Raw genomic sequence first — 25,239 nt, forward strand, 5'->3', positions numbered from 1 at the left:
AGGGTAATGGGGGGTGACTGCTAGTGAGTATGGGGTTTTTTGGGGTGGGGGGAGTCTGAAATTACGTAATCATTGATGGTTGCACACCTCAGTATTAAAACTACTGAACTGTACACTTTAAAAGGGTGAAGTGTATGGTATGTGCATTATAGCTCAAGTTATCATGACTATTATTTTTTAAAAAGCTCTAAGAAAATACATGTTGGAGTTCAGAGACTAAAATAAGGTTTTCAGTGCATTTCATCATAGTGTTTGATCTCTGGCACTGCTCAGAATTGAGGGCAACTAAAATTCCATCTTCCTTATACCTCCTAGTCAGTTGGTAATAAAAGATTACCTTCCTGAGAGGTTAAATCATTCCCTTGTCCTCAGTTTTTCAAACTGGAAGTTACTAACCACACACTAGATTTTCTTACTTTGGTGCTTCCTGTTATGTAGGAAACTGTTCCAAATTGATTGTTACTGCTAAGCTATCTACAATCTATTCCCATTAGATCCCGTCCTCGGCAGAAACCATCCCATAAGAACAGAAACCAACCAAATTAACAGTCTGTGTACACAGCTGTCCATTCTTCTTCTTTGCTTTACAGGTTCCCAGGTCAAGAGCTTCACCCATGATTAAAATCTTCTGAGGATGATCAATAGACAAACATACCTGCAGAGAAGACACAGTGTGGGAGTTAAAAGCTGACAAAGGTGTGGCCTTTCATCAGCAAGAATGAGTAAGAGTTTGGTTGGTGGGAGTTAGCAAGGCTTTAGCAGTCTACAGGAATTAGAAGCCAGGACCCTACGAAACAGCTTTAGGAATGGGAGGCATAGAAGACATGTTCAACTCTCCACCCAGTATCCATTGTCTCCTGCGTCTCTGCTATAGAATCTGAGTTTCATTCGGGCTGGCCAACACTCAGCCTCAGGTGACGAATCCTGTTCATTTTTCCAGCATCCCTTAAAGCTAGCAATGGTCATGGGACTGTGTTCTGGCCAAGGAAACTGACACAGGAGTTCCCAACAAAAGCAGACAGGGTGGGGCTGGCTCACTCCTGCCTTGAATGGTGATGTGAGGGCAAGAGCTTCAAAGCCATCCAGTGACGAAGAGGAGAAGGCTGAGAGGCTCACAGACACTGGCCCTGACATCACTACACTGCCTATGTTGGGATTACTTATTATGTAAGAAAAACAAACCCCAATGTTTACCATTAAAACAAACTGTAGTGTGGGGCACCTGCGTGGTGCAGTCGGTTAAGCACCCGACTCTTGGTTTCAGCTCAGGTTGTGATCTCAGGGTCATGAGCTTGAGCCCCACATCCATCTCCAGTTAAGATTCTCTCTCCCTCTCCCTCTGCCCCTCCTGCTAGTGCCCTCTCTCTCTCTCTTTAAAATAAATAAATAAATCTTAAAACAAAACAAAACAAAACAAAAAACAACCTGTAGAGAAGTTTTTCTGTTACTTGTAGCCAAACACATTTGAACCAACTGATGAAGATTTGCTGCCATTCTCTGGTGAAAGAAAAAAAGAAATAACTTTGCCTCTCACAGATCTCAGTCTGCAACAGCAGGGAAAACTCGACTGCTGCTTGAGAAGATGAAATCACTCTGATTCTAAGTTGCAGCTATCGCTGTACAACTAACAGAGCAAAGTCCCGTCAACCAGAAAATCCTGCCTGCTTGATGCCGCCAATGGAGACCGATGAAAGAGATTTAAGGAAACCTGAGCAGAATAGTTCAAAACACTCCAGGAAACTTGGAACTAATGTGGAAAGATTTAATGAAAGAAGTTGTTATGAAACATTTAAGAGTAGGTGGAAATTCAGAATATTGGTGGGTGAGAAACAAACAAAAAATCAGATTAGTGGAGATACATAAAAACATGATTCAGTATCTGGAGGTAGACCAGTTTTTGATAGAACTTGGCCAAGCTGTGAAGATAAGAAAGGAAGGAAAGGAGGAAGGGAGGGAGGAGGAAAGAAAGACAGAAGGAAAGAAGGAAAGAAAGAAGGAAAGGACAGAAAGACGGATGGAAGGAAGGAAGGAAAGAAAGAAGGAAATAAAGGAAGACGGAAAAGAAGGAAAGAAAGAAACCAACCAACCAACCATGGAAACAGATTCTTACCTCCTCTGAACCATCCTTGGGCTTCATGGGGTTAGCGTTGAGCAGCCCTATGACAGTACCCTGTTCAGTCTTCCAGAGTTCTTTGTGAACTTCTCCAAACAAGAACAATGACACATACCGTGTCAGGTCACGGAGATCATTCAGTTGCCAGATACTAAATGTTTTTCCCTGGAACAAATATTTATTCTTATTTTTAATAAATTTTGCACAATGGGCTATACTATCTCCATTTATGGTTCAAGTGCTCTACTGCGGAAACATATATAAACCACCTTGACTATATAATCTTGAGAATGTGGTCTGCTCATTATAAATTAATTCTCTCTCTAGGCTTTAGTATTTATTACCTTTCTTATTTTAGAAATGAAGGTGAAGTAAGGCAAACCAGTAGCAAAAACGTTAGTGAAGTCTCTAATTCTCAGGTCTAATAGTCAATGGGATAGCATGGCCTTTGTAACTACACACACACACACACAGAATATTAAAAGGATCAGTGGAAGTTGTGGCACTACCATTTAATAATTTACTGATATAAATTTAGTGGATCTATTATTTATCACTAATTAATTATATTAATATTAATAAAAAGGTGTCAGCTCTGTGCTATTCAATCTTTGCCTAGCTTAGAAGAAAAACAAAAGCATCATTTAAAGACAACAGGTTATGTTTAACTGTAAAATTTCAGAAGTATTATATATCTGACAAAATGCAACTCAAAATGTTAACCATTTATATAAAAACTTCCACTTTCACAGTTTCTTTTTTTCTTTAAACAAAATAATTTGAATATTGAATCAAGCTATTTCACACAGGCATCCCAGGACAGGTGTGGTTATAGGTTATGGTGAATTATTGACTGGATTCAAGTGTTATAACTACACTTCCATGCATTTGTACAAAGCCTTTCTTGGAAGGGTTCAGATAAAATTTCACACATATTATTTCAATGTCATTATAGCCCCTTGTGACACAGTTAAGAACTTAATCAAATGAACCAGACATGTTCATGTTCACCTTGACTGTCAGAGGGCTAGATCAGGACCCACAGAACAATCTCAGGTTGACCAAGATCTCAATTAGAGAAAGAAATCAGGATTGAGCATGCTTAAGCATTGTATTTACTGGGAAAGAATTCTGATATAACCAAAAGCCAATTTCTTCCCTTTTCAAAGAAGGAAATGGAAGTCCTTAAAGATTAAAGGTCAACCTAAGCTCACATAGCTAAGGAGAATGAGGCTCAGGACCCAGGTTTTCTGACTTGCCAGGCCACCAAGTCATCTTCCTGTTACCTCGGTCAAGTGCGATTTTAAAACCTATTACATCTTTTGTAAGATCCACTGTGCTGGACAGCTCTGCAATTTCAGAATTTCTGAGATTGACGACCTCTTCCTTCTAGGCAAGCTCTCCCGAGGATCTGGGAACTCGGCCTCTCCCACACAGTCGGGATGGTAGTGTCACAGGGACCACCACATGTACCCCCAAAACAATGACAAGTGAAATGCAGCAGGAATAATACAGTGAAAAGCCCAAGGACTCTTACAACCAGGTCTTCTGTAAGTAGGGCATTCTTTACAAATTTAACCTTCAGATAGCAATCCAATGATGGCGAGGCAATCTGCGAATTTACTAGCAGCTTTCTCAAAATAAAATACTGATGGGCTTAAGGTAGAGAAATCAAGAACACGAGCACCCACAGTCAGCTTGTGATGGAGCAGCTAAGAAATCAATAAGATAGCTTACACTCTTACAACTCTGTGGAGTGATTTTCTTCAATATAACCCCAAAAGTCACCCAGTCTACTTCTTCTAGCTTCTCACTTGCCATCTTTTCCTTGAGCTGAGACAGTCTGATCAGTTTTCGGCCGACCATTTTCTTGTTCATCTCTGTGGAGGACACTCGAGGTCGCCTGAGTCAAGAAACCAGCAATGATTAGATTATTATTCTAATCTCTTATTATTCTAATAAGAGATTACCTGGCACTGTAGCAGGTTGGTTAGAAGAGACGTTTTGGGCAGAAATCTCTGAAGTACCTGTTCTCAGGGAGGTTTGGTTATGTAGTATGGACAAGGCAAAGATTTTTATGGCAGATAAATAAAAATAAGATAATTTTTAAAGCTAGTTTATGATTCCTCGGATAGAGAACTGGAGCTTATACAGAAAACAAGAAAGACTGCACACTCTTTAAGTTCTTATAAATTATAATGTATGCTACAATTGTCTTTTAAAAGTAATCTCTTTTGACTTTAATACAAAATCATGAATTGATACTAAAAATAAGAGTTAAATTTCATCAGTTCTGCAAGAATTTCACAGGGTCTCTAATTTCTAACTGGATTTTTTAAACCCAACATTTTCATATAACAATAGAGGCATGGAATCTAGCTTCAGTTAATATATTCTTACTCCTCATGACTGGCCAAACACTTGTGGATTTGTAAAAGTTGTTTTTCTCGGGGCGCCTGGGTGGCTCAGTTGGTTAAGCGACTGCCTTCGGCTCAGGTCATGATCCTGGAGTCCCGGGATCGAGTCCCGCATCGGGCTCCCTGCTCGGCGGGGAGTCTGCCTCTCTCTCTGACCCTCCCCCCTCTCATGTGTGCTCTCTCTCTCTCTCTCATTCTCTCTGTCTCAAATAAATAAATAAAATCTTTAAAAAAAAAAAAAAAGTTGTTTTTCTCTAGGAGAATATTAATACCTATTCTGTACTTGATCATATTATATATTCAAGGACAAAAGAAAACAAACAAAAAAAAACCATGCCTTTTGACTATTTCAAAAGTCTTTAGGAATAGAAAGTCATAGAGCTAACTCTGAAGCAATTAAGAATATTCAGGAGAGGGTGCCTGGGTGGCTCAGTCGTTAAGCGTCTGCCTTCGGCTCAGGTCATGATCCCAGGGTCCTGGGATCGAGTCCCACATCGGGCTCCCTGCTCGGCGGGAAGCCTGCTTCTCCCTCTCCCACTCCCCCTGCTTGTGTTCCTGCTCTCGCTATCTCTCTCTCTCTCAAATAAATAAATAAAAATCTTTAAAAAATATAAAAAAAAAAAAGAATATTCAGGAGAAAAACACTGATGCAGGTGGAGAAATCCTTCTCGTGGCCTGATTTCTGTGAGTCGGTTACTCTCATGTTACTGCCCTTTGGAGTATCTTCAGGGCCTGAGGTGCAGGTATAACAATTACAGACTCAAACAATTGTGCAGTCCCCTAAATCTGTAGGCTGCTCAGCAACTCTGGCTGAGTTTTGACTTTGTCTACCTCCAGTCAATCCACGTGTGCAGTGCACTCCCATTAGCACCATCTTTCTCTGTGGGGAATTTCAACTGAGAACTCATTGGGGCAGGCAGTATCATCTTGGTAGGGGGGTGTTTACCTTGAAAAAAAACCCCTGCGGTGCCCTCAGTGGGAACCACAGCTTTTACTGCATCCCACCCCACAGGCTGCCTCAGATGTAACTGGGTACTTTCTTCCGATTTTGGAGAGTACAGAGTCTTTACAATACACTTTGACAGCTACGTTCTCCCCCTGCTCAATATATAATCTAAGACCTTAGCAGTTTTAGTTTAGATTGACAAGGGTTAGATGTTCTAAAGGGACTGCACTTAGCTACTCAGAGGGACTGTACGAAAAGCAACGTGGTCTCAGAGTAAGGATCCCTGCTCTGACTGGGGCTTTGACAGAATAAGAGAGATACAATGGAGTAGTGGTATGGAGCACAGAAGATTTAGAAGGCTTTTAACTGAACTGATCCTAGGAGGTATGCCTACTTTAACCGAGTATCTTAATTTCCCCACAGTTGTAACTGAAGCAAAGGACATAAATTTGCCTTAAAAGTTCTGAGGAGGAAAAAGAGCACAGGTACTTTTCTTAACATTAGTTATAAGAAGGGGGCACCTGGGTGGCTCAGTTGGTTAAGCAACTGCCTTCGGCTCAGGTCATGATCCTGGAGTCCCTGGATAGAGTCCCGCATTGGGCTCCCTGCTTGGCGAGGAGCCTGCTTCTCCCTCTAACCCTCCCCCCTCTTATGTACTCTTTCTCTCTCTCATTCTCACTCTCTCAAATAAATAAATCTTTAAAAACAAAACAAAACAAAACATTAGTTATAAGAAGATACTACTATCCTGGTTAAACTGCATATACCTTCATGGATTTAGAAATAGTCTCTATCACTGTTTCTGATTAAATATACTATTATTTAGGGGCGCCTGGGTGGCTCAGTCGTTGAGCGTCTGCCTTCAGCTCAGGTCATGGTCCCAGGGTCCTGGGATCGAGCACCGCATCGGGCTCCCTGCTCTGCGGGAAGCCTGCTTCTCCCTCTCCCACTCCCCCTGCTTGTGTTCCCTCTCTCGCTGTATCTCTCACTGTCAAATACATAAAATCTTAAAAAAAAAAAAAAAATACTATTATTTATTTGTCCATTTCCTTTTTTTAAATTATGTTTTAGTAAACAAGAAAAAGGCTTCTTTAAACATTTCACATGCAAACTGTACTGAATGCTACGGCTCGTCTTACTGCCAAATTCAAGAGCTGGTGGTGTTAAGTGGATTTGCTGTACAAACACATTATTTCTAGAAGGCTCAATCCTTGAGAAGGAGGACAGGTGGGCCATGAGAACAGAGTGAGAGACCTTTACACTTACTGACCTGAGCCTCAGGCCCGAGAAGGCTTCCACGGAAACCACTGTCTGAGCCGGTTCCGCAGAACTCCTGGGGGTCCCTGCGCTCTGATCTCTGGTCAACCCACTAGGTTTGTTTCCAGGAGTAGTTCGGAGTGGTTGGGAAGGTGTATTTGTCATCCTCAAAGATGAGCTTTTGGGCTCTAGAAAATTAACACAAAAGTTAAGTGAAAGGAAAAAAATCACACTGATCCTTACAAAATTTGTTTTTATAGAATTGTTTCTTTTTAAATCAACATATGCAATAACCAAATCTTGAGAACGAAGGAAGCCCACAAGACCACTTCTGTACTACCCTCCAAACCTTTTCGGTGTAGCCCGAAAGAACTTCCTGTGACAACGGAAAGGTTACACGCCGATGTTGTCTGATATGGTGGCCACCAGCCACATTTGGCCACTGAGCACTTAAAATGGATTAGTGTTTCCAAAGGAATGAATGTCTAATTTTATTTAATCTAATTTAAACTTAAAAAGCCACATGTAGCAGGTGGCAGCTGTATTACAGTGCTGCTCTCAAACACAGTTCCCATGTGCAATGACATTTACTGAGTATTCCCCATACACAGAGCGCTGTGGTCGACTCCACAAGGGAGTAAGAGCCCTCCTTCAGGGATCAATGATTAGTGATTTGTGTGCAGATCAACTTCTACCTGAAGAAAACCCAAAGTTAACTCCCCTTTCTTTGTTTGTTTCTGGTTTCATCTCATCCCATTCCACTCCATTTCATTTTATTTGTGGTGGTGGTGGTAGGGACTAGGGGGACCAGGGTATTCTACCATCTGGCTTGCATTAAATATCCTCAATGTGGTTAGTTTTCTTACTTTCGAAGTATTTGATAATGTTCCTGAAGGTCAGAAAACTTGGATATTTTCCTTAATATAGATCACTTTCTCTGAAATAACATTGCGCTGTTTACCCTCAAAGAGACTTTGGGTCACTAGTGGCTCCCAAGCTAGGGGTTAGGACAAACCTAGAACTTTAGAATCTCTAGAAAGCCTGCCCATGCCTCACCCTTCAAAACTAAACTTTGGGGGCACCTGGGTGGCTCAGTCGTTAAGCGTCTGCCTTCAGCTCAGGTCATGATCCCAGGGCCCTGGGATCGAGCCCTACATCGGGCTCCCTGCTCCGCGGGAGGCCTGCTTCTCCCTCTCCCACTCCCCCTGCATGTGTTCCCTCTCTCGCTGTGTCTCTCTCTGTCAAATAAATAAAATCTTTAAAAAAACCCAAAAAACAAAAAACTAAACTTTGAACACTACCTAATGAAATACCTTAGTAATGTCAAAGATCCTAAAGGGAAGGATGCCATTCATAAGTGGATACGTGGAATATATAATTTATGTCAAATGTAAACATGGAGAGGCTGTTATTCTTTGCTATTGTGTTGTATGCCACTGTTATTCAAATGGGCCTTTTTGAACATCAGTGGTCAATAATATGCTGCTTACTCTGAGTAACCAAACCATTTTGTCTTAGATATTCCAAAGAATTATTATCATGTGCAAACTGAGGCAGTGCAACAAAATCAATATGTATGGCTCATATATTTTTTTCATTTTAACTGTGTGCTTACATGTGGGCTGAACTAGAACTATATTTGAGTATATACATCTCTACTCCGGGCAAAGAAGTCTTTTCTAAAGAATGGACCCTCTGCTTTAATACAACCTGGCTTCAAATAAAACTTGGCCACTTTAAAAGGAATCTGTGCCTTGAACCCAGAGGCCCAGCTGTAATCTCTGGATTGCATGAGAACTCAATCCAGTGGTTACTTTACACTTACTACAATTCAAGTCAACTATAAGACTATAGAGCTTAAAAAAATTCAATTCATTGTTTTAGTAAATACAGCTACTCTGTATCTAAGGATTTTCAAGGCACTCTGAGATGTAGAGAAAGATTACAAAATATAGCATATGGCTCTCATTCCCAACAAACTTACTTTTCTCAAAGGGCAGATAAGATGAACCCCTGGCCCTCCCCAGCAGACAGATATGATAGTGCCAAACTGAATTTTAAATAGAACAAGAGTAGTGAAAAACCAGGGAGGCCTTGAGTACTACACCTGCAGGTGAAACCTTTGGTGTCCGAGCCACCCGCTTGGTTTTTGGTGGAATAGGGATATCAAGCTCTGCAAAAAAGCATGTCGACTCCTGAATTCTCTGAACTTTCTTCTCTTTAAGAGGGGGGCGTGGAGACTTCTCTATTAAAAGAAAAAGAAATAAACAAAATTTAGAAAGGGGCTCAAAGATAATTTTACCAGCAGCTGGATGCAGAAATAATGCTATAATTTCTTAATAATGGAACTGCATACTATTGCTAGAATTACAGTCTGATTACCAGATTTAGGCAGAAGGGATGGACTTGTAGGCTGCTTAATTGTTGCCATTTTTAGCTGCTCTTGTAAGGATTTCATCTGCTCTTGCAACTTCTTTAATTCATCTAGGAAAGAAAAATATATTGATTTAAGATCCACAGCAGAAGAAATATTATACATGATAAAAATGCTGGAATTATTTTTGGTGTCCACACCCCACCCTGAAACCCTGAGACCCACAATATAATCACATACTGAGAGCTACCATTAACTTTTGCACTTCAAAGAGGTCCCTCAGAGAAATAAACTTTGTATTTTCAGTAATCAAGCCTCTAATACCTAAACTAGTTATGAACTGGTACTACTGACAAATATCAGATATATATCCCCAGTTAACAAGTTTTTAGGTGTCAGGGAATGATTATTATCTCATAAACTGAATACCATAATTAATACAATAAATGCTGACTCCTCTATTAGAAGAAACAGCCAACCACTGAATTTGATTAGAATTTCAAAATATGTAAGGCAATGTCACAAATAAAAGGGCACTCCTCAAAGCTTCTGTTCAGAAATGGTCTCCTGCCCAAACAGAATGAGAAGGCTACAGTGCTGCCCCTGGCTCCAAATGCATATAAATCTCTAAGTAAGATTTTTCTGTAACAGGCACAAAAGATGGTGGAGCCATTCTGGGAAGGACCAATTACAGCTGGCTGACACTGGGACAGGGGGCCTCTGCATGCTGAAATGCTGGCCCTAAATGTCTCATCTACTAATTCCCACCCTTTTTTTTGGCCAAGTCATTTATCTCCATCCTGACTCAGCAACTATTTTGATGAAAACTGTCAGATCCATCCATTCTATCTTGAAGAAATTAGAAAAGCAAGTAGTTAGGGCACCTTGCAACTCTTGATCAGTTTTCCCCTGATTGGGACCAGGCGCGGGGAGGACTCTATTTTTAGGTGATTGCTGCATGGGAACTTCTTCTTCATCTGTTAAGTCCCCCATATCTCCAAAAAGAGTGGCCAAATTTTCCTTTCGGTCTTCAGTCTCTCCCAGTTCTCCATCAGCAGCCTCCTCTGAATAAGATTCACCGTCACCATCTGCATCAAAGAGTTCGTCATATGCGTCAGGTTCACCATCCTCCTGGGTCAAGGGGTGACTCTCTTCTGGACTACAATCCAAGGCGGACTCATTCTCCTCCAGCAGTGCAGTCAGCAGAGACAAATCATCTTCCTCCCCTGGGAAGAAAGAAGAAGGATAGAAAGTAAACCTACGAGGGCGCCTGGGTGGCTCAGTTGGTTAAGTGACTGCCTTCAGCTCAGGTCATGATCCTGGAGTCCCGGGATCGAGTCCCACATCAGGCTCCCTGCTCAGCGGGGAGTCTGCTTCTCCCTCTGACCCTCCTCCCTCTCGTGCTCTCTGTCTCTCATTCTCTCTCTCACAAATAAATAAATAAAATCTTTAAAAAAAAAATAAAAAATAAAAAATAAAAAATAAAAAAAAAAGAAAGTAAACCTACCTGAGAAAAACCAACAATGACAAGCAGAGTGAATTAAAACATTCACCATTAATAAGGCAATTGAAACGACTCTGCTAATTCACCATTTTGCCTGGTAAAACTGTTGTTCTTGGTCCCTCTTTCCTCTTTCCAGGTGCTTAGAGTGCACTGGGCTAAGGAGGAAGGGGCTAGTATCTGCTTAGTGAACCTAGTGGGCCATGCATGGGGCTGCATCTTTTTACTACTTCAGCTGATGAGCAACTGCCTGTATGCTGACTTCCAAGAAACCCAACCCATAAAGGGAATAATCCAAAAACACTCTAAACATACATTTAGGCTCTTTTTAATTGTTTGAGGGAAAAAAATTTCAAGTGTAGAAAAGGTACAAAGAATTACATAAAATGTACTTATATTTCATCACCCAGAATTAGCCATTTATCATGTTTGCTTCTTGCCTTTATGTTAGATAACTTAAAAAAAAGTTTATTAAGTTCATTGTGCCAAATCTTAGCTCAATTCCTTCCACTGCCTCCATGCCCCATTGCAATAAGTATCATAATTTTGGTATATCATTCTAGTCTATTTTTCATACTTTTTCATTCAACATTGCATGTATGATTGACCTAAATCAAAACATATAGTTCTAGTTTACTTCTTTCAGTTGCTAGAAGGCATTCCATAGTAAGACTATCACATTTTATTAACCCATATTTTTAATCCAATAAAGGACATATGGGCTATATCCAATTCTTTCCCACCACAAACTATGCAGCAACCACGAATGCGTCTTGCAATATGTGTTTCCTGGAAATACCTATCAGAAGTGGAATTGCTGGACTGTTGGGTATGCACATTTTCCAACTTTCCCAGATACTGCCAAACTGCTCCCAAAGTGGTTATACCCTCACTTGCATTGCACGCAAGTACCATTTCTTCTTACTCCTCACCAATATCTGATATGTTGCTTCAAATTTCTTGCTAGTCTGATGGATAATTTTAAAAGGCATCTCATTGTTCTGATTTGCATTTCCAGCATTCTCATAAGGCAAAGAATTGTTTATGTTTATTGGCCCTTTGGATTTCTTCTTTCTTGATTTGTTTATTTTCTGTGCCCATTTTTTTCTATTTGGGCATAATCCTTTATAAATCTGCGCCATTTTAAAGCAAAGACATTAAGGATATTTCATGTACCCCCTTCAACTCAAAGATAAGGGCTGAAGTCCAGAGAGGTCAAAGGCCTGTTCAGGACCATATGGTGAAAGAGGTCAGCGAGGGAGTCTGGCTTAGGATGGAGATCTCTAGATCCAATATTCTTTCCACCACTCTGCACTCTTAGCAGATGGAAAACAGCCAGTAGCCAAACTCATGGCCTAGAATCTGATAAAAGGGTCTAAATCTTAAAGTCAGAGGTTGCATAATAATTTGTCTGAATTGCTTAGTCAACAAACACTACAAAACTGCAGGACGCAGCAAGAGAGAAGAGGCAATCTGGCTCCCTGTGCTCTGGGTGAGACTGCCACGTTCCCTCAAGAGAGCCAAGAGGCCCTCCCCTGTCTTATTCCCAGCTGTGGAAGAGAGCACACCCCAAGAAGAGGCCTTGGCTCACACCACTGGGAGCCCCAGGGGACAAATGTGGCCAAGTGGCTCCATCCCTTCCTTGAACCCAGTTTCTTTCATGAGAGCACCAGGTCTAATCCCGTGATACCTCCCATCCTGGTTTAACTCAGTCACCACTGAAAATCCTGTCTTCTCCATGTTATGCCGACCCAATCTCCCTGCTTCATCACTCCATTTATACACTGGATCTTCTTCCTCTCAGCTCCTCAAGGACTTAAGTCTGTAAGCACCAGCTCTCTTCCCCACATCACTCATTATATTCCCTGTCTTCTGGAGCATTTCTCTCAGCATACAAATTCATTCTAGTGTCTTCCAACGTACCAACTACCTAATATTTTCCTACTTGTTATTATCTTGCTCTCTGTACTAGAACTGAAGCAGGAATATTGTTCAACCATGTATCCCTAGCACCAGTAAATGCTCTGATTCCGTCTATACTGGACCAAATTGTTAACACCGTGCCAATCAAATGAATGTTTATTAGATACAATATCTTAGAGAACACATACCATTCACCACTTACTTTCATAACTGTCTCCTAGCAAATATTTATACTTTATATTACATTAATCGCCCTGAAGGTAATTTGATGATTTTCGGAAACAGGACACTATTAATTTACCAAAGGTACAATCAATGTCACATGTTATTATAGTGTGAAGAGTTTCAACATTTGGTTCTACTTTTTTGAAAAGGGCAGGGTATAAAATTAGAAAGGACTATAAGAGTTTAACCCAGAGCTAGACTAAAACCATTTCAACAGACTTCAATATTAATCGTGAACTCTGAAGTCAAACTTCAGGGGTTCAAATCCCTGCTCTGAAGTCTCACCTGTGACAAATTACTAAACATCTGTCTTCCACTCTAAAAAATACAGTTGCTCAGAGGACTAAGGCAGTTAATATAAGTAGGGACCTTAGAACAGTACTTGGCACATTGTAAGTACATGCCAACTATCATTATTATGAAAGACAATCACTGCTGCCAGGAGGTACAATTCCACCTGATTAAAACAAGTAACATTCACTGACTGAAGTGAGATCGTCTCTGAACCACTCAGACAATACTTGAGGGAGGGGTAATACCTATTTTCACTATTTTGCAAGTAGAATAAATGGACACAAGGGTGGTTTTGCATGAAACAAAGAGAACTTACCATCCATGCTGTCAAGGGAACAGTTGTGATCAAGAACTTCCAAGAATCAGGTGCCCAGGAGATGGCAGTGATGTCGAATCTTGGCTACGCTATGAAATGAACATGGGAAAAGTCACCCTTGATTGTTCCCTCTCTCACATCGCATATGTAACAAATCTAGGATCACACAAATCCTATGGGCTTGAAGCTCAGAATTCATCCAGAATCTGACCACTTCTCATCCCCACTTACCAACACCATCTCCCTTTATCTTGACTCCAAACTATGGTTATAGAAACTCGGTTGAGGTATAGATTACATGGATGGGAGAGACTGTGAACAAGTATTATTGAGGATGGCCTAAATATTAGGGCTATTATCCCATTTTATTTACTGTGAGACATGTGCTGGCTTCCTTATTCATAGCAGTCTAGTGTGTGGTTCTACTCAGTTGCAGCCTTAGTCACATCAGTATTTTGATTCAATACTACTCAGCAAAACTCAAGAGTTGGCAGAACTAAGTAGGGTAAATTCGTATTATTCCATGCACTTTCCTTTTTTCATTTAATTGATTTCTTTAAAAAGATTTTATTTATTTGAGAGAGAGTGCGCATAAGCCAGGGGGAGGGGACTGGCAGAGGGAGAAGGAGAAGCACGATCCCCGCTGAGTGGTCTCCAAAAAAAGGCTCCATCCCAGGACCCTGAGATCAATGACCTGAGCCCAAGGCAGATGCTTAACCGACTGAGCGACCCAGGTGCCCCCATTTAATTGATTTTAATAACTGCAAGAAAAAAGTATAAATTTTTCTACACTATTATTTAACAAATATGAGCTTTATAGCTAACCTTGGTATGTCTGTCAAGTATCAATTATGATGCTTTCTTTTTATTTATTCAACAAATATTTTCATGGAACTACCATGTGCACCACACTGTGTTGTCTCCTGGGTAACCTGCTGGATTGTAAGCTTCCTGAGGGTTAGGCAACTGTTGTATTCATCTCTATAACCAACCACCTTTCCCTGCCCCAAAGCTGTGTACTCTACCTCACTCTCACATTCAGTGTCACCCAACAATTGCTACTGGGTCTGTCTCCAAAATATTGCTCAATCTTTTGCCTGAACGACTGCATGAGCTTCTGGTATTGGTCTCTTTGATGTCTTCGTTATACAGCAGCCACTGTAATCTTTTCTTTCCTTAATAATCTTCTAGGAATGTAAATCAGATCGTGGTATTCCCTTAATAAAAAGTCTTTAATGGGGACACCTGGGTGGCTCAGTCGGTGAAGCGTCTGCCTTGGCTCAGGTCATGATCTCGGGGTCCTGGGATGGAGCCCCATGTGGGGCTCCCTGCTCAGTGGGGAGTCTGCTTTTCCCTCTCCCGCTCTCAATCTCTCAAATAAATAAATAAAATCTTTAAAAAAAAAACCCTCTTTAGTGATTTTTCATTGCTTGAGCTAAATTTAAAAGTCTCTGAGGAAATGGGTACTGTCTCCCTTGCCTACTTCTCCTCAGTCAGACTAGCCTGCCTTCAACTTCCTGAACGAACCGAGTGCTCTCAGGCCTCAGGCTCTTTAGAAAGCGCTCCCCTAGCTCCTTCTCACCCTTCGGGCTCCTCGTAGGCATCGATTTTTCTGAGCCTTCCAGACCACCCTATCTGAGTGGCCCCGTTGGATCCCTCTCACACCTCATCCTTTTCGCGACTTTACTGCACTTTCCACTGTGCTGTCCTTGTTTGTTACGTTACTCTCTTTAGAGTCTACTCTTCACGAGGGCACAAATAATTCATAAATAATTTAGGTTTGGAGGCCCGCACATGGCACACATTCAATGATTAGCAAATCATGAACTTAAAAAAAAAATGAACGAACAAATAAAAGTCTACACGGCACGCGGGCATCTTAAAAGGCTCCTTTAGGGAAAAAACCAAACCCGGCCCCTTAAGTTGAGAGGACCGCCCGACGCCTGGCACCTCCCCGGTGCATCTGAGAGGCGCCCCTACCTTTCGGCCGCTCCTCACCCGGCGCCCACCTGGCCGCTCGGACACCGCGCTCGCCCTGTCTCGCCCGCCTGACTTCCACGGGCTCCGCGCCTCTCGCTCTCGGAGCTCTCCAAACTCTCCCGCAGACCTTCGTGGCAGCCCCTCTCCCCTGCCGCCGGAAGGCCACCCACATACCCATACCCCGGCTTCTTACCCTACTCCGAACTCGTTCCCGTCCTACAGCCAGACCCGCCAAAATTCCAACTTGATTCCACCCCCCCCTCTGACGCCAGACGCACGCCGGCTTAAGGCCGCGCTGATTGGCTACGTCGCGAAAGGCCGACCTTGCGTAGAGCAATCTGATTGGCCCACGTAACGGGGCGCCCTCTCTGTTGGGGGCAAGGAAACTTCCGGTCGGTGAAGCCTTGGGCTCCTCTAGACAAAGTAAAGTGTTCTGGCGCCTCCCAGCGTGGGGAAGTTTAGGTCGTCCTGTAGGGTATTTTTACAGAAGGTCGGAATTCCTGACACTCTGGGACTGCGTCATCCAATCCTTCTGAGCCTCATTTTCTTTCTATGAGGTGGAAGGGTAACGCCTGAGGCCAAGAAGCCTGCGCATACACACTTAAACAGGGAGCACATTCCAGACGTTTCTCCTGCCCTCACAAATGTCCTGTGGTTGGATTGATCCTTGAGAGGTCTAAATCAGCTGGTTGATTATTTCACAACCTCTTGTGTTCAACTGAGATGACTGGACTCAAAAACGAAAATCTGGTTCACCTTTAATTCTGTATGACCTTGGGGAACTAACTTATGCCCTTGGGGTTCTGCATCCCCATCTGTAAAATGAGCCTTGAAGTCTAGACGACATTCTTTGACGCAGTAGAAACCATTTCTTTACAGAGGAATTTGTGGTGTACAGACTTGAACTGGTGTCAGACTAAACTTGTTAGGGAGCCATATTTTTCACAGGATATTTTTTTAGTAAAATTAAGACTTTTTTTTAGGTATTTACATGCTAAAAAGGGTGCTTGTACATAATTCTGAGAACTGCCCTAAGTGCAGGATTATATTTAGCTTCTACAGAATTTAAAAGAATTCAAAGGATTTTTGGTGGAGCAAGTGATGATTTTTTAATTAACTTTTTAAATTAAAATTTTAGTCAGTTAACATACAGTGCAATATTGGTTTCTGGAGTAAAACTCAGTGATTCATCTCTTACATACAACACCCAGTGCTCATCATAACAAGTGCCCTCCTTAATGCCCATCCCCCATCTAGCCCATCCCCCAACCACCTCCCTCCATCAACCCTCATTTGTTCTCTGTCCTTAAGAGTCTCTTAGGTTTGTTTCTCCCTCTCCTTTTTTTTCTTTTCCCCCTTCCCTTATGTTCATCTGTCTTCTTTCTTAAATTCCACATATCAATGAGATCATATAGTATTTGTCTTTCTCTGACTTTCAAATAACCATTTTAAGTCTTTTTTTATCCCTCTCTCACAGGCTCTATTCAGGCCCTGCATCCCCCCCGCTAATTATTTCATGTAAGATTGTATCTCTATCCATTGTGTTTGCCTTCATTTTCAGAAAAACTAAAATCAGCTTCATGTTGATGAAAATAAACAGTCTGGATACCATCTACATTGATTTTTTTTTTCTGTGTCCTAATGGAGTATTAATGCTCCTTATTATCTGAAATTATTATATTGACCCCGGTATGGGAATAATACCCCTTTTGAGAACTGCTAGTGTTGAAAAATTCACAGTAATGGAGGAACTATTGTAATCAAATTGAAGAAAATTAAATGCGTCACTACATCTAATTATAAAGGTTCATCAAAGACTTATTGGCTATGTAGACATTCCTGGACCAATCTGATTTGTTTTCCAAGGTTCTTTTCGTCAACTTGACTTTCCAGGTCCACTTGGCACCCAAATCCATGCAAGAAGTAGAAAACTGTACTGATGTAAGCTCTCAAACTTTCCTCCAGTGAGCGATCGAGAAATTATTGTTAGAATGAGTACAGTGGTGATTTTGAGAAAGAATTAGGAGAGTAGATTCAGGACCCACCGATGGAAGGGAGGGAGGTAGGAAACACAGAAAGGAGTTTAGGGTGTTTTTTGAGGCAATGCACCGACGTCAGGAAACACAGAATATGTTTAGGGTAGAAGACAGACTTGGTTTCAGCTTTCAGAATGAGATACTTAGGATTTAGAAAAGCTTCATCTCCAGATCTGAGATTCAGAGGAGAGGTCTGCATTGCAGTGATTCTGATCTTTTTGCCGCGGAGTGATCACTGATCCCTTTGAGAACAGAACGAAAATGGGTTTTTCTCCCCCAAGAAAAATGTACCCTCATACACTCAAGATTTTGTATACCTTCTGAGGGGATTCACATATTTTCCCAAAGACACTCTTCAAATTAAGAGCCTCTGGTGTAGAAGGCCAGAACCCGAGGCATGTGAGCCAGCGACAGAAGCTAACAGGAGAAGCCGGAGTGGTTAGGAAAGCAGTCCCACGCTTAGCCCTAGGTCTGGGCCTGACCTTCACATGGCCTTATGCTGGTCTTCATCTAGCTGTGTCCCTCACCGCAGGGTGAGGTGTCCCGGAGTTAAGGGATGCACTCATCCAAATCCTGGGCGATGCCTTGTAGCCAAAGCTCTCGTCCTGGGGCTTTTTTTTACCTTTTGGCTCTGGGTCTGCTTTGAGGCCTCGCAAGTCCTCTTCCCTTGGTTGTCCTTCGAGGGCAGATCCCTCTGCCAAAGAGGTGGCTATTTGGTGGTGGGTGGGTTGCGGGTAGAATGGGAGTTAAAGGGAGCTTGAATAGCAGGCAGCGGTGTCCCCACACTTGGAGAAAGGCTGCCAAGTGCTACACAGAACTGAGTCCAGGTGAGAGGAGAAGGAGGGTTTGCAGGGCTGGAGCCATGTTTCTGTGTGAAACTCCAAGGAGACGATGAGCTTTATCTCTAAACTTTAAAACTTTACACATAGGATCTTTGTTTGTATTCTGGCCCCAGAGTTTTCCGGTATAAGGGGTGGGCCTGCAGGAAAGAGATGGCCTAGGATGCCAAGGAAGGAGAGTGTTAAGAAGGAAATGGCAAATGTCAATGTGATATAGCAGGGCTTCTCCAAGTCTGGTCGCTGGGGCAGCAGGTGCAGCAGCCCCTGGGAACTTGTGAGAAACCAAATGCTCACACCCCACACCAGACCTGCTGAATCAGAAACTGAGGTTGGGAGCCAACATTCCGTGTTCAGCCTTGTGATCGCTGCATCTTTCTACAGCAGTGGTTCTAAAACTTTAGAGGGCACCAGAGTCACGGGAGGGCCTCTAAAACAGATCACAAAACAAGAAAGGGAGAAGTGAGTGGGCTCCAGCCTCCTTCCCCCAAATGCCACTGGGCCCTAGGGCTCAGTACCTCCCTCATCACCCCTGCTAGAGGTGCTCATTCTCCACGTCCGCGTCCACTGCCCCCCCCACAATCTTACAGATCTCTTGCATCTCCTGAGCTCACCCCCTTCACTACATCCTCACTTTTGTGACCCTCCTTGACCTCTGGGCACCTCTATCCTTTTTACTTCTAATTGATCTATATCTGATCTCACTTACTCCAATCCATTTCTCTTATTGCTCCCGATTATGACAAAATCTTGGCCTGGATTTTCCCTGAACAAAATTTGTCAATGGCTCCTCTGTTCCTGTAATCCCAAACTTCTTGCCACTCAAGAACTTGACTTACAGATTTGAGTCCTGCCTACTTTTCCACGAACCTCAGCTCTTCTCTTTCCCCATGGAATCAGCCTTTCTGCCAGTCACAGCTGAGCTGGGATTTTCCTCTTCCGAAATATTCCGGGCTCTGGCATGCCTCAGAGCCTTTGCACATGCAGACCCCTCTGCTTAAAGAGCCTCAACCACTGGATCACCTCCTACTCATCCACCCACCCTCAGTGGAGGCATCACCTCCTTTGTGAAGCCCCTCTGACCCTTCGGACTAAGCAGTTCACCAAGTATGGTGCTTCGCAGAACTTGAGACTGGGAGGGCACACAGAACTTTCACACTGCATCCTGATCGTGGGTGTCTTCTGCTTCTCACTGTGGTGTCCTCATCTGGAGGCGAGGGAACTACTCTTGTTCATCTATCTCTTCTATGTCTTCCCTCCTGCTACTGGTGGCTGGCACACAATAAATGTTCCAGAAAGAAAAAAAACCCGAATAGAGTACTTGCTCCTTAGCAAGTCCTTTAGCATCTGGGGGCTCAGTTTTCTTCCTCTGGAAAGTGCTGATATCAGCAGGATGTGGATTAGAGGCTATTTTAGAAGGGCTCAAAGGAGAATTTCCAGGACATTTTCACACACCAGTTATCAGCCATAATCTCTTCCTGCCTCAGGTGCACACGGGGTTGGACAAAGATGTGGTCCATATTCTAGGAACTTACAGTCCAATTTGGGAGATGGGACATATACATAAAATATAAATAACATAAGGTGACAACCAATGGGCACCAATCTTGCTGGGGAGGAGGGAACAGACAGATGCGGTAGAACATTGAAAGACCGTACGGAAGATGAACACCAGGCCAAGAATTATATTCTGTAAGCAGTGAAAGGGTTTGAGCAGATTGGGGAGGAAGATCGATGTGAAGAGGAAAGGAGCGGCTAAGTGCTTAGACTCAAATTAATTAAGACTGTGTGGTTGTTGACTGCCGGCCACATACTAACTGTGCAACCTTGGGTCAAGTACTTAACCTCTCAGTGCCTCCACTCACTCATCTGCAAGACAGGGCTAGTGATAGTTATTTCATAGGGCATTGTGAGGATCAATGAGAAAAACTTGAAAATACGCAGTGTGCCCAGCACAGGTCAGGGTAAGTGTGTATTAACTTCTATTCTTGCTACTTTTGTAAAGTGTTGCTTAGGGACTGTGAGCTAACGAAGACAGGTGCCCTGGAACTGAACATACCAGAAACTGGAGGCACAGAAGCCCAGTTAAAGATCGTGACAGTTTCAGACTGCCAGAGTTCAAGGGAAGGAACCCGTGAAAGGCATTATGAAGGAAACCTTGTCTGCTTTGGTCACTGGCTGAAGAAAGTAACTTCTGGCAGGAAAAGGAGAGGACGAGGGCCAGGCTGGCCACACCTGGGCGCCTGGCAGAAGTGCAGAAATGGACTGGAGTGTCCAGGAGGAGCTTGCTGTGGACAGGGGGGAGATGGCAAGTTCAGTCTGAGGCAAAGGTGCGGATTTCAGCAGGTACTTTTAGCTACGTGACCAAAGCCAGGGGGATGTGGCAGGCCTTCACGTGCAGGTCTGCGGGGAGGTTTAGTGAGTGTACTTGCATTCTCCAAAGCAGAGACTATAGAAGCAGAATACTCTTCAGTATGTCTACCTGGTTAATGCACCAGATGATTACATCACTTCCTGCATCTTTGGGCCTGACAGGCAATGCTATTCAAAGTCAGAAAATCAGACCAGTTTCCAAAGCTCCTCCACCACCATCTCCTCCCTGTAGATGTCTGTTTACATCTGCATTCGTATCTTCCTTGCTCAATGTGCAGAACTCTCTCAGGTCTTATCCCAAACTTGAGTTTGTCTGACTGGACAAAGATCCTGCACTGAGAAAAATGTTATCCTTGCTCAGAGGCAACCCTCTACCTAGAAAAAGAGGGAAATCCCACCTCCTTGATTTTGCTAACAGAATATTGTCTCTGTTGTGCAAATAAGTCTATTGCTTTTCAATCAACCTAGAAGTTACTTTAAACAATGGGGTATGTTCCTCCATCTACTTACCTCAACTGATGTTTTCCAAAGGGAAGCCAATAAAACCACCAGCCTTGCTGGTTTTAATTAATTCGTAAGATTGTTCAACACATTTCTTCCTTGGTTTTGCTGGGTTTATAGCCCAGCAAATAATAATAAAATATAATACACATATATGTAAAATAAATTTTACCCATAATTATGGCTCTCTGTATTTAAAAACCAAAACTGCTACACAAATCTATCAACTTATGAGAGTTTCTGAATGAATACTTTTTGTATATTTCCCATCTTTGCAAGTACTTAGCTAGAAAAAATAACAAATTACTCACTGATGACTAACATTTTTTGCAACAAGAGTACATAATGTTATTTTAGTAATTTTTAAAATGATGAAATCTGTAAATCGAAGGATTCGAAAGACTGTAAAATTATTTCTACTTTTTATTTGCTTCTCAGAGCAAAGCAGTTTTGGTACCTTTCATTGTTCCACTAAGACATTTGAATGTTGGTTCATAGACTTGATTCCTGTTATACTGAAAAGCTGCAACTAGCTCTTGTATCAACTTTCCTCCATTGAATTAATGATGGCATAATAAATTAATTTCATTAAAGCAATTCTAAGTTAGCCCTTTCTTTCATTATGGGTCAAATGGAAGTGTTAGCCAATCTTCACAAGAATTGTGATTTTATGACACACACAACACATTTTATGTTCATATTAAATAATCTTGTGGTTCAATTTTTTTTCATTTTTAAGAAAATAATGGACTTCATTTTTTAACTTTTTTATTGTTTTTAAAAAAGATTTTATTTATTTATTTGAGAGAGAGCAAAAGCGAGAGAGAGATCACAGAGGGAGAAAGCAGACTCACTGCTGAGCGGAGAGCCCGATGCAGGGCTCAGTCCTAGGACCCTGGGATCATGACCTGAGCCAAAGGCAGATGCTTAACCAACTGAGCCACCCAGGTGCCCCAAACTTTATTTTTTAGAACAGTTTTAGGATTACAGAAAAATTGAGTGCAAAGAATAAAGTTCCCATAAAGCTCCTTCCACACACAGTTTCTTCTATTATTAACAACTTGCACTAGTATGGGACATTTGTTATAATGGATGAGCCAATATTGATACATTTTTTGATACATTATTTTTAACTGAAGTCCACAGTTTACATTAGGATTCACTCTTATGTTTTATATTCAATGGATTTTGACAAATGTAGCCACCACCACAGTATCATGCAGAACAGTTTCACTGCCCTAAAAATCCTCTCTGCTCTCACCTATTCATCCCTCCCTCCACCTAACCCCTGGCAATCAATGATCTTGTCTCCATATACTGACTTTTCCAGAGTGTCATACAGTTCAAATCATACAGCATGTAGGCTTTTCAGAGGGGCTTCTTTCACTTAGCAATATGCATTAAAAGTTCCTCCATGTCTTTTTGCAGTTTGATAGCTTATTTCCTTTTAGCGCTGAATCATATTCCATTGTATGGATGTACCACAGTTGGTTTATGCATTTGCCTATTGATGGACATCTTGGTTGCTTCCAAGTTTGGGCAATTATGAATAAAGCTACTGTAAACATTCATGCACAGGTTTTTTGCGGACATAGTTTTCAATTCATTTGGGTAGATACAAAGGATTGCACACTTAATTTTGCAAGAAACCACTGGACTGTCTTCCAAACTACCATTCTGCATTTCCACCAGCAATGAATGAAAGTTTCTAGTATCTCACATCCTCCTCAGCTTTGGTGCTGTCAGTGTTTTGGATTTTAGCCATTTTAATAAGTGTGTGGTGATATCTCATTGTTTAAATTTGCAATTCCCTAATAACATGTTGTTGAGCATCTTTTAAAATGTGTTTATTTACCAAGTGTACATCTTCTTTGGTGAGGTATCTATTATCTTTTGTCCATTTTTAAAGTGAGTTGCTTTCTTGTTACTGAGTTTTAAGAATTCTTTGTATATTTTGAGACCAGTCCTTCCTTCATTAGATAATGGGTTTTGTAAAGATTTACTCCCACTCTGTGGCTTGAGTTTTATTTTCGTGAAAGGTATAAGGCCTGTGTCTAGATTCATTTTTTTACATGTGGATATCCACTGTTTGTTCCAGCATCACTTATTAAAAATACTATCCTTTCTCCATTGAATTGCCTTTTCTCCTTTATCAAAGACCAGTTGACTACCTGGGTCTATTTCTGGGCTCTCTGTTCTGCTCCACTGATTTATTTGTCTATTTGTCCATTCTTTCACCAATACCACAATCTTGATTCCCGTAGCTTGAGAGTAAGTCTTGTAGGCAGGTAGTGTCTGTCCTCCAACTTTGTTCTTCTCCTTCAATATTATGTTGGCTATTCTGGGTCTTTTGTGTCTCCATATAAACTGTTAGAGTCACTTTGTCAATAACCACAAAATAACTTCTTGGGATTGTATTGACTCTGTAGATCAAGTTGGGAAAAACCAAAATCTTGACAATACTGAGTCTCCCTATATATGAACATGAAATATCACTTCATTTATTTATATTTAGTTCTATGATTTCTTTCATCAGATCTTATGTTTTATTAGATTCATACCTAAGTATTTAATTTTTTGGTACTAATGTGTTATTGTGTTTTTAAAGTTTAACCATTCATTGCTGGTATACTGATATTGGTAATTTGTGTCTTCTATTTCCTTAACCTAGCTAGAGGTTTATCAATTTTGTTGATCATTTCAAAGAACCAGCTTTCAGTTTCATTTATTTTCTCTATTGATTTCCTGATTTGAATTTCATTGATTTGTGTTCTAATTTTTATTATTTATTTTCTTCTGCTTATTTTGTGTTTTATTTGCCATTCCTTTTCTAGTTTCTTAAAGTGGAAGCTTCAATTACCGATTTTACATCTTTCATTCAATGCTATACACTTCTTGCTAAAGCATGGCTTCCACTTCAGCCCACAAACTTTGTGTTATATTTTCATTTCATTTAGTTTAAAATTTATTTAAATCTCTCTTGAGAATTCTTTAGCCCATGTATTATTTACAAGTGTGTTAAATCTCCAAATGTTTTTTTGAGGGTTTCCAGGTATCTTTCTGTTTTTGATTTCTAGTTCAATTCCATTGTGGTATAAGAGCATACTGTGTATGGCTTATCTTTTTAAAAATTTTTTAAAGGTTTTTTTTATGGCTCAGAATGTGTTCTATCATGGTGAATGTTCTCCATGAACTTGAGAAAAATGTGTACTCTGCTATATTTAGAATATGAAGTATTCTATAGATATCAATTAGATCTTATTGATAGTGTTATACAGTTCAACTATGTCCTTACTAATTTTTTTGACTACTGGGTCTGTTAATTACTGATAAATTTTGAATTTTCTACCTGTATTAGTGAATTCATCTATTTTTCCTGCAATTCTATCGGTTTTTGCCGTATGCATGTTGATGCTCTCTTGTTAGGTGCATATGCATTTAGGACCATTATCTTTCTTGGATAATTGACCCTTTCATCATTCTGTAATGTCCCTTTTTATCCCTGACAATTCTTGCTTTGAAGTCTTCTTTAAATCAATTTGGTTACTCTAGCTTTCTTTTAATTAGTGTTAGCTTGCTGTTTCTTTCTCCATCTCTTTATATTTAAAGTGGGTTTCTTATAGACTGCATATAGGTTTTTAAATATTTTACTCCCTTCTTCCTGCTTGCATGATTTCTGAAGAGAGGTCTGATATATTTCTTTTTTTTTTTTTTTTAAGATTTTATTTATTTATTTGAGAGAGAGAGAGAATGAGAGACAGAGAGCATGAGAGGGAGGAGGGTCAGAGGGAGAAGCAGACTCCCTGCCAAGCAGGGAGCCCGATGCGGGACTCGATCCTGGGACTCCAGGATCATGACCTGAGCCGAAGGCAGTTGCTTAACCAACTGAGCCACCCAGGCGCCCCGAGAGGTCTGATATATTTCTTATCGTTGCTCCTCTACACGTAAGATTTTTTTCTTTCTGGCTTCTTTCAAGATTTTCTCTTTGCCCTTGATTTTCTGCAGTTTGAATACAATATACCTAGGGAAGATTTTTTGATATTTAATCTGCTTGGTGATCTCTGACCTTCCTGATCCGTAGTTTGGTGTCTGTCGTTAATTTTTTAAAATTTTCAGCCATAATTACTTAACACAATCTCTTTCTTTT

At 41.3% G+C, this 25,239-nt stretch overlaps 1 protein-coding gene across 1 annotated transcript in view; it reads right to left on the reverse strand.

The window, feature by feature from the left end:
• Positions 1-13,373, reverse strand: part of MCM10 (minichromosome maintenance 10 replication initiation factor) — a 43,548-nt gene extending 30,175 nt beyond the window's left edge. Inside the window, exons 1-8 of the mRNA XM_021696738.2 lie at positions 13,367-13,373; positions 9,992-10,333; positions 9,116-9,217; positions 8,841-8,978; positions 6,747-6,921; positions 3,851-4,016; positions 2,111-2,278; positions 539-655 (exon numbers count right to left, since the gene is read on the reverse strand). Coding sequence (XP_021552413.1) covers positions 539-655; positions 2,111-2,278; positions 3,851-4,016; positions 6,747-6,921; positions 8,841-8,978; positions 9,116-9,217; positions 9,992-10,333; positions 13,367-13,373 — 1,215 coding nt within the window. The remainder of the gene's footprint in view (positions 1-538; positions 656-2,110; positions 2,279-3,850; positions 4,017-6,746; positions 6,922-8,840; positions 8,979-9,115; positions 9,218-9,991; positions 10,334-13,366) is intronic.
• Between the last annotated feature and the right edge of the window lie 11,866 nt (positions 13,374-25,239).

This window comes from Neomonachus schauinslandi, chromosome 5 (genome assembly GCF_002201575.2).
Source record: "Neomonachus schauinslandi chromosome 5, ASM220157v2, whole genome shotgun sequence".
In the NCBI taxonomy this organism is placed as follows: Eukaryota; Metazoa; Chordata; class Mammalia; order Carnivora; family Phocidae; genus Neomonachus; species Neomonachus schauinslandi.